This window comes from Eulemur rufifrons, chromosome 7 (genome assembly GCF_041146395.1).
Source record: "Eulemur rufifrons isolate Redbay chromosome 7, OSU_ERuf_1, whole genome shotgun sequence".
NCBI classification, from domain to species: Eukaryota; Metazoa; Chordata; class Mammalia; order Primates; family Lemuridae; genus Eulemur; species Eulemur rufifrons.
This window is the reverse complement of record NC_090989.1, coordinates 273,152,759-273,165,009: the sequence shown is the minus strand read 5'-3', so window position 1 is coordinate 273,165,009 and position 12,251 is coordinate 273,152,759. Positions and strand designations below refer to the sequence as shown.

The following is a 12,251-nucleotide window of genomic DNA, read 5'->3' as shown; positions in this document are numbered from 1 at the left end:
TAGCTAGTAGCGAGAGGAATAAACGGTTTCTATGTTTGGAAATATAATAAAAATGGAACCCAACATGAAGGAGTGCAAATACTTGATTTAAAACTGCAAGCTTTACATAAAACCAGTTTTTCCTTTATCGCAAATGAAATGTGTTTCAACAATGCTGTGGTACGGTTGCCCCCTGGTGGCCACCGACTGTGTCTTCACAGCGCTTGTTTTTCCCCTCTAGTCTTTTTCTATACCTTGTGTTTTAGATCAAAATAGATTTCCAAACTATTCTTTTTGTGGTAAAATATATTGGGAAAAACATTTTGGAAAGAAATTTAACATTAGGTATTAGAAATCTTAAAAATGTTTCTTTGATCCAGTAATTCTGTTTTCAAGAAGCTATTCTGAGGAAACAATTCTAAATTTATACAAAGCTTTATGTTCAAAGACGCTCACCAAAGTAGTAGTAATCATCCTAAAAAATTAGACAACCCAATTCCTGACAATAAGGAATTAAGTCAATACTGTTCTCTAGGCAGTATATGGTTAAAAACACAGAAAATCAAATATTGATTTTACCTTGGGCAAGTTACTTAATCTGCTTCTTCATCTATAAATTTGGGATAATAACAGTAACTGCCTAATGGGCTGTTGTGAGGATTAAATGCAGTACATTTATACAGCCCTAACACAGTGCCTGGCCCATCATAAGCAATCAGTAAATGGTAACTATTAGTAATGTTATGTTGTCATTAAAATGTTTTACAGAGTGGCACATAACTTGAGAAAATGAAAGCAGCAGGGTATGAAATGACATGTACCATATAATTAGACTATTTAAAAAGAAAAACCCCTATAAATAAGGCAAGATTTCAAGGAAAATTATTCAAAATGTTAATGAGAGATTTCTTAGGGTAGTTTTTTTCCTCCTCTTTCTACTCCCATATTTTTCTAGGTTTTCTTTATTGAGCACAGGTTTCCCTTAAAATGGAGGTGGGGGAGGGGCTATTATTTTTTACTTTGGAACTTTATGTTCACATAATATACTTCTTTTTAAGAATTCAAGGTGCCTTTATGTATTCATGGGATCCCATGGTCAGTAACTTGACCCCAGTAGCTTGACCAAGTTCACCAATCCTTTACTCTTCAACGACTTCACTATAGGGTATCATACTTTTCCTGGTTTTCTTTCTACATAACTAGCTTTTCTTTCTTAGCTCTGCTAGATCTTCCTCAGCTCAACTACAAGCACTGGAGTGCCTCAAAGCTCAGAGCTTGACAAATTTGTTTTCTCCATTTACGCTTTCTCCCTAAGTGATCTCATTTAGTCTCCTGGATTAATTTAAATGCCACCTATATGTGCTTATTATCATATTTACATTTCTCCCTCCACACTCAAATATCTAGTAGACTACTTGACATCTTCACATGAATATTTGGTTTTTAGAGACAGAATCTCTCTCTGTCATCCAGGCTGGAATACAGTGGTGTCATCATAGCTCACTACAACCTCCGGGGTTGAAGCTATCCTACGGCCTCAGTCACCTGAGTAGCTGGGACTACAGGTGTGCAACACCACGCCTGGCTAATTTTTTTCTTTTTTGTAGGGATGGGGTCTCTCTATGTTGCCCAGGCTGGTCTCAAACAGCTGGCCTCAAGTGATCCTCCCACCTTGGCCTACCAAAGTGCTGGGATTACAGGCGTGAGCCACCATGCCCAGCCCAATTGAATGTGTTAAATGGCATTATAAACCTAACATATCCAAAACAACTGTTTATTTTACTTTATAAGCTAAGCCCTGCTCTACCCCTAGTGTTCTTCATTTTGGTAACTGGCACTGTTCACCCAGTTGCTCAGTCCCAAAGCCTAGGAGTCATATTTGATTCTTATACTTTTTCTTACTGCAAATATCCAGTCCATCAACAAGATCTATCAGCCCTATCTTCAAAATATACCCCGAATCTGACCACTGTTCATGACCTTTGTTGCATCATCCTTGTCCAAGCCACTCTCATCTCGGAACTACTGTTGTACTCTCTCATCTGGTCTTTCTGCCTCCTCTCTTATCTCCCCATCCCCTGTCCCCAACACCACCACAGTCGGTCTCCACATAACAACCAGAGCAATCTTTTTAAATGTGAAATTAGATCATGCCATTTCCATGCTTAAGCACTGCAATGGCCTCCCATCCCTTCTTTATAAAATTCAGGTATTTTTCCATGGCCTGTGTGACTTTGCATTTTCTGGGCCCTGCCTTCTTTCTGACCTCCTCTCCTGTTACTCTCTCTCCCTGTTACTCTCTCTCCCTTGTTCACTTATGCTCCACACCGGCCATCTTTCAGTTTGACAGATTAAAATTTGCCTTCTGCCCTATATAGGAGAAGGCATTTCTTCTTACAACAAAGTACATTCCTGTATTTCTGACAGGTTTATATATAAAGTATGAAAGGCAAAATAAAAAAGGAAATAAGGAAAAGTATTTTTACAGGTAACAATTTTTGTTTTCAAAGTTTTATCCCTGAATTTGGTTGGAAAGGAGCCCTACATTCTTTTCTTTGACCAGTTATTTTCTTGGTTATCCCTACTAGATTTTTGAGATGCTTAGCCAAGGACATTAAATCATCTTCAGGAAACACTCATTACTTTTTTTTTGGGGGGGAGGGTGATCCATGTTTGGCCATCCAGCAAAAAGAATGTGATTTTTGTTTTTCTGAGACAGGGTCTCTCTGTCATCCAGGCTAGAATACAGTTTGAGGCTCACTGCAGCCTCAAACTCCTGGGCTCAAGTGATCCTCCTGCCTTAGCCTCCCTAGTAGCTAGGACTACAAGCATCTGAATAATTTTTTCTTATTTGTAGAGAGATGAGGTCTCACTATGTTGCCCGGGCTTGTCTTGAACTCCTGGCCTCAAGCGATCCTGCCGCCTAGGCCTCCCAAAGTGCTAGGATTACAGGTGTGAGCCACTGCGCCCAGCCAAGAATGTGAATTTTAAGGCAGTATGTTGTGTTTCAGGAGGTTCTAGACAGAGCATAATGAACAATGTTAAACTTCAGCTAATTTTTATATATCACTTATTATAAAAGAAATTTTCTCCAATTTTAGATTTAAAGGAAACTTAGATTTCATCTAGTTTAGCTTTTTAATTTTACAGATCAGAAAATTAAGGTATAAAGAGAAAACATATCCTATGGAATAGACGTTCACCATTTGAAATATTTACATTTTGTGAAATCCTTAGCCAAGGAGTTAGTATCTCATTTTACAGATTAGAAAAGTGAAAATTAGCTTTTACCAAAAAAGTGCTCAGATGTAAAACCAAGTGTTTAAAACATTTTTTCCTGAGGGTAGAACATTCTCATCCAGGTTCTTTCCGTCTAATGAACAGTAATGACTGGCACACAGCCTTCTTAGTAGGGCAGATGGCCAGGGGCACATTCAGTTTGGTACAGTTTAGCCACATCAGTGCATCCAAGCCAGCCCTGGTGGTATTGGGTAGTCAGTACTAGAATTACCTCTATGCACTCATGAGAATGGTTGTAGATTGGATTTTAAGGGCACATACTTTCTTTTCATTCTTTTGTTCATGCTCTCTTGCTTCTCTTGGAGCATCTAACTCAAGTTAGTATTCTTTAGCTATATTTTGTGTTCTTATGTTCATTTTTAATACTTTAATTAAAAATACTTCACTTAGTATCTTTCTGAGAATTAGGAGAAATCCACTGGCCATTTTGGGGTACATTTTCTTCTGTTGTGTTCAGTCGTGGCAAGGTAGTAAAGAAGAGAAGAAGAAAAATAAATATTAGATTTCTTCCTTGTCTAATTAGGCTCAGGAAAAAAAAGAAAACAATATCAGAGAAGGTATTTGCTTAAGGTAACATAGCAGGTGAGAGGTTTAGCTGGGAATGGAACGCAGATTTGGTATTAAATCTTATACCACTTTTCTTATACTATGTTGCTTCTCAGAGAGGAATTGTAAGCTATTAGAAAAGCAAATTCACATTATTAATTCCTACTGTATATGGATTTTAAAGGTTATAGTTTTTATTTTTATTATAAAAATCATCTTCAAGTTTCTATGTGAAGTGTTTTAAAATTGCTTGGGTTCTTAATGTATTTTATAATGTGCATGTGATATATTTTACAATGTGTTATTTTATAATCAGAAAAAGATCAACATAATAAAAATACAAGTGATGCATACATACTAGAGACAATTTGAGAATTAGAAGGGGGGAAAACGTTGTGAGGACTGTTGCCCATCACAGCAATTGTTAACATTCCAGTTATATTTATATCTGGTCTATGTTTTTTTTTTTTTATTTCATCTTATTGTTATGGGGGATACAGAATTGCAGGTTACATATGTTGCCCATGTATATATCTGGTCTATCTTTATTAACTTTCTTTCTCTATACCTGTGCTTCAGGTATATACTGTCTTAAAGCAATATAAACAGTAATGAGTATTCAAGAACTGATGAGTTTTATTCTTATACTTGCTTTCATTTTTACTTTTGAGATAGCATTTTTACTATGTAGGATTATGTTTTACTCATTGACTTCTCTCATTTCAGGGTATGGCATAAAACAAATAGAAATAAAAAACTCTTCTGGAAAAAATTTGAACTATTCTAATAATAAGTGGTTCAAGGGAGCGAAATTATATTGTGATATAATTTATAGTCACAAAGGCTTGGAGTCTGAGCTAGAATAGTAAAAAAACCACCAAATAATAAGCATGTAGACCTAGTAGCATTGTAGGAGAAAAGTATTAAAAGTATGTATATATTGTCATTGTTTAAAAGTGTAGTGACATGACCTTTTCTTGTCACATCAGTCATACACAAAGGACTTATTATTGGAATACATCTTACCCCAAACATCCAAATTTTGTTATGGAGCTGTTAGCCTTTTTGAGTATTTTTATATTAAAGTTTAGTACTTTATGAGAACTTTTTCTCTTAAATTTTTTCCATTGAACATTTTTAATAGGGGGAGAGCAGGTAGACAGATTTTGCACATAGTGCAAGTTTTAACTTTTCCAATCTGCAGAAGAATTTGACGTTTAAAATTGTTTTACTTTTAAAGCTAAAATCCACAGTTTCCTAGTATATCCATTTCAACTATTTTTATTGTCACAAAGCTACATAGCTAAAAAGGGATTATGTTATAAGAAGATCTGGAAAGAAACCAGTACCTAAAGAGTTTATCACTGTATGAGTATAGACTATTTCGTTATATATGTGAAAAATGTCACTAATGCTATGAGGCCTTAAAAATTATATGATGTAAAGTGATGATATTTACACACAAGTTAGATTTAATTCAAAGTTAAGTACTTATTGAAGGTGTCTTTCCCAATAAGTTCATGATGTCTTGGAAAATTCTACTGTAATCACTTAAAAATTGAGATTTGTGTATATTAATAATATTTTCATTCTTTTGGTTTTTCAAATCTTGCTTCAGTTGTAAGACCATTTTATTTCACAGCCTCATTCTCTCTCCTTTTTTTGTAAATACTTCTACTACTAAGGAAAAGAAATCAAATAAGACTGTTTATGAACAATTTTAGTATTGAATTGTATTTAGCATATTTTGTGAAATTCCATCATCTTCCTAGATTTCTCTGTAGAATTTACTCACTCATTTATGTAATAGTAGTTCTAAGTGTCCCTTTGAATCTTCATGGCCCCATAAAGAAGGAATGTAAATTATACTGTATTTCCTCATGTCCTATTTTCAGATGTTACGCTGCTTCAGTGTCTGTGGAACATCCTTATGAATAGAGTACCAAGTATTACTACAGAACACATAACTCTGCTTGCTTCCTTCCTGTTTATTTTCTTTATTATTTTTTATTTTTATTTTGAAGTTTTAAACATAGAAACCTATGGAGAATAATATAACAAATACCTACGTACTCACCCAGAATTAATAAAGATTAACATTTTGGAATTTTGATTCCTACTTATACATATGGGTATGTGTATATAGTTAAGTATTTGAAATACAAGATTTCAAATAAAGTTAGAATTCTCTTTGTGTTCCTCCCTAGTCTTGTTTTTCTCCCTCCCTCCACAGATAAACAGAGCATAAAATTCCCCTATACTCTCTCAGTCCACACTTTAATTTTTACTATATGTGTATGTATCCATCTAGTTAGTGTATCATGTATCCATTTACTTAGTATTTCTTAGTGTGGTTTTTAAATTTTTATGAAGTATTCTCCTTCTGTATGTATCATTCTGCAATTTGCTTTTTCAACCAATGTTGTTTTTAAGATTTAAGCATGTTCATGCATAAAGGGTTTAGTTCACTTATGAAAATGCCACAATTTATCTATTCTTCTATTAATAGGTATTTTGATTGTTTTTATTTTTTCTTTTCACATAGTTGGCCTGCTTGTGGTATGTAGTTAAGTCAACCAACAAAGGCTTATTGTGCTGTTAATCCTGTACCCAGCCTTTTCCTAAGGAGTTTACAGTGCAATAGGGGACATAGTTCATAGACATGGCCAGTGTAGAAGTAAGATGGAATAGAAAAGAACTCTATCCAATCCCTGTTACTTTTTCTTTTTCTTATGGTCTTTTTGTTGCAGGAATGATTTTTGAAAGTTACTGTGCTTTTGAAAGCTACTGTGCTTTTCATGTTCTTTAACTTTTTAAAATAATTTGCTTCTTTTAGGTGCTTGTTTAAACTGCCAGGAAAATAGCAAAGGAAATCACTGTGAGAAATGTAAAGAAGGATTTTATCAGAGTCCTAATGCCACTAAAGAATGTCTTCGCTGCCCTTGTTCAGCAGTGACTTCTACAGGCAGTTGCAGCATAAGTAAGACCTTTTTCTAATTCTTTATTTTAGAGGAAAAAAAATCAGCATATCAGTTTTCAATAGGTATAAATTGCATTGGTGAATAAAGTTCTGGATGCTATAGGTGAAAAGAAGTTATAAAAACAGCAAAAGTTATCCTTTCTAGGTATTCACACCCTAATCCAAATACATATGTGAAATAAGCCTTAAAATGTCTAAAAAGCAGTATAATGAGTTAATATACAGGGACTTCAAGACTGAGCAACTTTTGCTCACCTATTTCCAGGTAACATTTACTAATTATTAAATAGTTCTTCCTAGGTACTTAATAATGTTGACTAACTATGTCTATATGATAATCTTACAAATATGGTTAACTTTCATTTATTCCTGATATGTTAGTGATCTATTGCTGCATAACCTACTATCCTAAAGTTTAGTGGCTTAACACAATAAGCACTTACTATTTCACATAGTTTCTGTTACGAATTTGGGAGCACCTTAGCTGGGTAGTTCTGGTTTGGATTCTTATCTCCCTCCTTGCCTTTTAAATAACAGCTTTATTGGGATATAATTCCCATGCCAGATAATTTATTTAAAATGTAAAATTCAGGCTGGGTGAGATGGCTCATGCTTGTAATCCTACCACTTTGGGAGGCTGAAGCAGAAAAATCACTTGAGGTCAGAAGTTCGAGACCAGCCTGAGCAAGTGTGAGACCCCGTCTCTACAAAAATTAGCTCAGTGTGGTGGCGTACACCTGTAGTCCCAGCTACTCAGGAAGCTGAGGTAGGAGGAGCGCTTGAGCCCAGGAGTTGGAGGTTGTAGTGAGTTATGACGACACCACTGCACTCTAGCATGGGCAACAGAGCAAGACCCTGTCTCAACAAAAATATATAAGTAAAAAATAAAATGTAAAATTCAGTGTTTTACATTCACAATGTTGTGCAGCTATCATTGCAAGCAATTCTAGAACATTTTCGTCACCCCACCACCAAAAAAAACTAAAAAATAATCCTGTAACCATTAGCAGTCACTCCCTTTTCCTCCAGCCTTAGGCAACCAATAAGCTACTTTTTGTTTATGGATTTGCCTATTCTGAACATTTCACTTAGATGGAATCATACAATATATGGCCTTTTGTGTCTGGCTTCTTTCATTTAACATAATATTTTCAGGTTCATCCATGTTGTAACATCTATCAGTATTTCATTCCTCTCTATTGCAAATAATATTTTATTGTATGAATACACCATATTTTATTTATCCATTCATCAATTGATGGGCATTTGAGTTGTTTCCACTTTTTGACTATTATGAGTAATGCTGCTGTGACATTTGTGTACATATGTTTTCACTTGGGTCTATACCTAGGAGTGGAATGGCTGGGTCATAGAGTAGCTCTATGAGAGCGCCGAATCCTAACCCCTAGACCACCAGGGAACTTTATAGTAGCTCTGTGTTTAAACTTTTGAGTTAAATTAGGAGGAGCACTATCCAGGGTCAGGAATATGAAAAGATTATGTATTCACATCTAAATCTATTTCCACAATATCAGAATTCTGTAGTGGATTTATTATTTTTATAAGCATATTGATACGTTGCTAGTATCAGAGAATTTAAGATTTTAGAATTTTATAGGAATTCGAAATGAGAACTTATATTAGTCCTTGGTACATCTAGAGTAACTTTCCTTTTGAACATAGGACCTGGCTTTTGGTAGTTGCTTTGTAAGTGATTGTTGAATAATTGAATGAATTCACTTTCATATTATAAATTTAAAATTTAGAAGGCTTCTCTATGGAAAGATGATGCCTAACAAAAGCAAAATATTGCAAATCCTTTCTTCTTGTCTGCCTTTTCCAAGGACTGTATGTTTCATAAGGGCAAAGATCATGTCTATATTTTTAACCAGTTCATCCTCATTCCCGACATATGGTTAATGCTGATAATCCACATTCAGTGTGTAGAATGGGAGATGACCATAACTCCAGGTAGAGAGTGGTCAGACATACAGAGTTAGAGTCATGAGAGTTTAGGGGAGGGAGGATAATTTCCTAGTGGGAGGTATAGAAAAGTCTTCCTGGAACAGATTTCATTTGAACTGGGCCTTGAAGAATGATTTGGCTATCCAGAAATGTACCTCTGTAGAGGTGAATGGGAAATCAAAACCAAAGACTGAACAGGAATCTGACCAGTCCAATTTGGCACTCATGAATACATCTGAAAACATATATTGGTCCGGCACGGTGGCTCACGCCTGTGATCCTAACACTCTGGGATTGTCTGAGCTCAGGAGTTCAAGACCAGCCTGAGCAAGAGTATGACCCCATCTCTACTAAAAATAGAAAAATTAGCCAGGTGTCAGTGTCGTGTACCTGTAGTCCCAGCTACTCGGAAGGCTGAGGCAGGAGGATCACTTGATCCCAGGAGTTGGAGGTTGCAGTGAGCTATGGTGACACCACTGCACTCTACCCGGGGTGAAAGAGCAAGTCTCTGAAAAAACAAAACAAAAACCAAAACATATTGAGTTCACACTGCAGGCTAGGGGTAGGAAGTACCCAGCCAATTTCGATAGTCTGATGCTCTCAGAGCTCACAGTTTCTAGTGGAAACACTAACATGCAAATAATTGCAGTGCAATATCATGGGTATATGTATAGTGGATGCACCACGTGGGAATAGTTACTCTACCTGGAGTGGAGGGAATGTCAGCCATGGCTTCAGAGAGGATGTGATATAAAAGCTGAGTCTTGTGATCAGAGTCAGCATTTAGCAGGTAGACAGGAGAAGGAAGAACATTTCAGATAAAGAGATCAATATGAACAAAGGTACAAAAATGTTAAAACAGCTAATTTGATCAAGGAACTACTTAGGAATGACAGAAACAAAGTATAAGGGAGAAGGAGTGAAAGAGGAGGCAGAACCTTTGCATGTTATGTCTTGAGGTCCAATTGGTTTGAAGAAGACAGACATGAAAGACTTTCACAAACCTTAATTTCAGTCCTTTGATCTATTTCATCAGGAATTTTTTCATATTAGTTATTGTTGCTATAGTTGTTGATGTGCAAAAATGTTGTAAAGCATGGTACCACTGTGAGCTATAAGTTCCATGATAACAAGGAGTATATACCTTTTTGTTGAGTATTTTTTCCTGCATATCATTATTTGCATGGGTTATGAAATCATTCGACTGCCACCTTTTATTGTTTAACACAACCTTAGTCTTTCTGGTTTAATTCCCTTATTTGAGATATGGAAAACTGAGGCCCAGAGTTTAGTAACTTATTTGAGAATACACTAACTGGGACTGTAAGTGGTAAGTTAAAATTCTTTATCAATTTCACGACTCTGGGAATGTACTAAAACCCACTGAGTTGTACACTTTAAATGGTTGAATTGTATGGTATGTGGATTATATCTCAAGTAAAGCCATTTTAAAAAGCAATAGTAAAATAGACAAAAGGGATTCATTTTTCATAAAGAACATCAGAGATATGATTAATTGCCACAAGTTCTATGACCACTGTAAAGTACTCCTGCTATAATAAAATAAGTCTATGTTCAGATAACAGGATGATCTTATTAGTATAATTATTAATAGTAAATGCTTAGAAAGGAGCTAATCCATTTAGCAGATAAATAAAATTATGGGTCATTGATTATTAAAAATTGTTCATTAAACATAACTGAGAATCATGAATTAAATCTTATGAAGAATTTAAAAAAGCAGCAGATGGGTATGTTCCCACTGCCTAAGGTAAAATTATTCAGTTAGTACACATGTATTGAACACATACTGTGTGTCAGGCACTATGCCAAACATTGGAAATAAAGACAGAAAAATTTTGAGTAGCTCATAGTTTAATGGGAGAGACAGACGAGTAATCAGATAATTATAATTTAGAATGACATACATTACAGATAAGCATAGACTAACCCTATCCCAAACTGAGGGAATCAAGGAACTTTTATGCTTTTGAGAAGAGATGATACTTGAGTTAATTCCTATAGATTGAATCTGCAAGGTGAAGCGAGGTTAGGGAGGCAAGAGGACGCCCCGTGCAAAGGAAGTAGTATGTACAAAAGCTCAGAGAGGAGAAAGCAGGCAGTATTTGGGAGTACTCTTAAGCCATTTAATGTGCCTGAACCTTAGGGAGTGGTAGAGTATGAAGTGAAGAGAGAAAAATTGAGAATAGTCATCAGGGGTCAGATTATGAAGGATATGGAAATTCTATTATATTTTCACTTAATCCTTTAGGAGTTAGAATTGAAGAGCTTTCTCTAGAGAAGTAACATGTTCGGATTTACTTTGAAGTTCAAAGTGAATGTAGGGGTGCATTGTAGTAAAGAGATCCATTAGGAAGTAGCTACAGTAATCTAGGTAAGAAATCATGACGGCTTAAACTAAGATGTTTGTGGATCCAGGTGTGCAGGCTGTTAGTATATATTTTGGAATTTAGGGCAGAGGTAGGGCCTAGAGATACATACCTTGGAATTGTTGACCATATCAGTGGATGAAGTCACCCATGGAGAATGAGCAGAGTGAGAAGAAAAGGAAGCCAAGAATAGAAGTCTGGGGAGTATCAACATTTCAGTAGGGGAGGGATGGAGGAAGTTTTTGTTAAAGCTATATTTTATTCAGTCTGGCATGTCTGAGAAGAAAGGAATAAAAAAATACAAGAGTGCCGACCTATCATAATTATTCAGACTCCTTTTGTAAGCATCTTTCTTTTGTTTTCTGAATAGGTTCTCTGGATGGCCCCATCATTCCTACAATAAGCTGGAAAATTGTTATTAGGTATAGATTATTAGTTTGATTCCATATGTCTCTTAAGATTGAGAGGAGATAGTAAGAAGGGCTTTATAAATCTTTTTAAGGACTAGTAGCTGTTTTGCATTTTTAATTGTAGCTTGAGACTATACTAAACTATTTTGGTGCTCTCTCTTTTAGAATTGGATAAATTGGAACCTGAATGTGACCAGTGTAAAGATGGTTACGTAGGCCAGAACTGCAATACGTGTCAAAATGGCTATTACAATTTTGACAGCATCTGTAGAAAGTGCCAATGTCATGGCCACGTGGACCCAGATAAAACTCCAAAGATTTGCAAGCCCGAGAGTGGTGAATGCATCAACTGCCTCCATAACACCACTGGGTTTTGGTGTGAAAACTGCCTAGAAGGTTATGTTCAAGACCTCGAGGGAAATTGCATCAAGAAAGGTAAAACTTCACCTAAGGTTGTAAATTTAATATCTAAGCCTAGCAATGAAAATTTCAGGACAGCTACCTTTAGCTTTATAAAACGTTCCAATCCTACCAGAGGAGTTTCTGGAAATAGATTTTGGTAGATATTTGCCTAAAGAGGTTTCTTTCCATTCCTGCTGCTCTCCTGACACTCCAAAGTCAACTCCAGAAATTTGAGGACCAAGACAAAGTCATTGCGACAGTGAGAAAAAGTGTTCTCAC

General features: G+C 35.8%; 1 protein-coding gene across 1 annotated transcript in view; it reads left to right on the top strand.

The window, feature by feature from the left end:
* MEGF9 (multiple EGF like domains 9) overlaps positions 1 to 12,251 on the top strand; it is a 95,783-nt gene that overhangs the window by 77,278 nt on the left and 6,254 nt on the right. The window contains exons 4-5 of the mRNA XM_069476725.1: positions 6,662 to 6,805; positions 11,736 to 12,005. Coding sequence (XP_069332826.1) covers positions 6,662 to 6,805; positions 11,736 to 12,005 — 414 coding nt within the window. The remainder of the gene's footprint in view (positions 1 to 6,661; positions 6,806 to 11,735; positions 12,006 to 12,251) is intronic.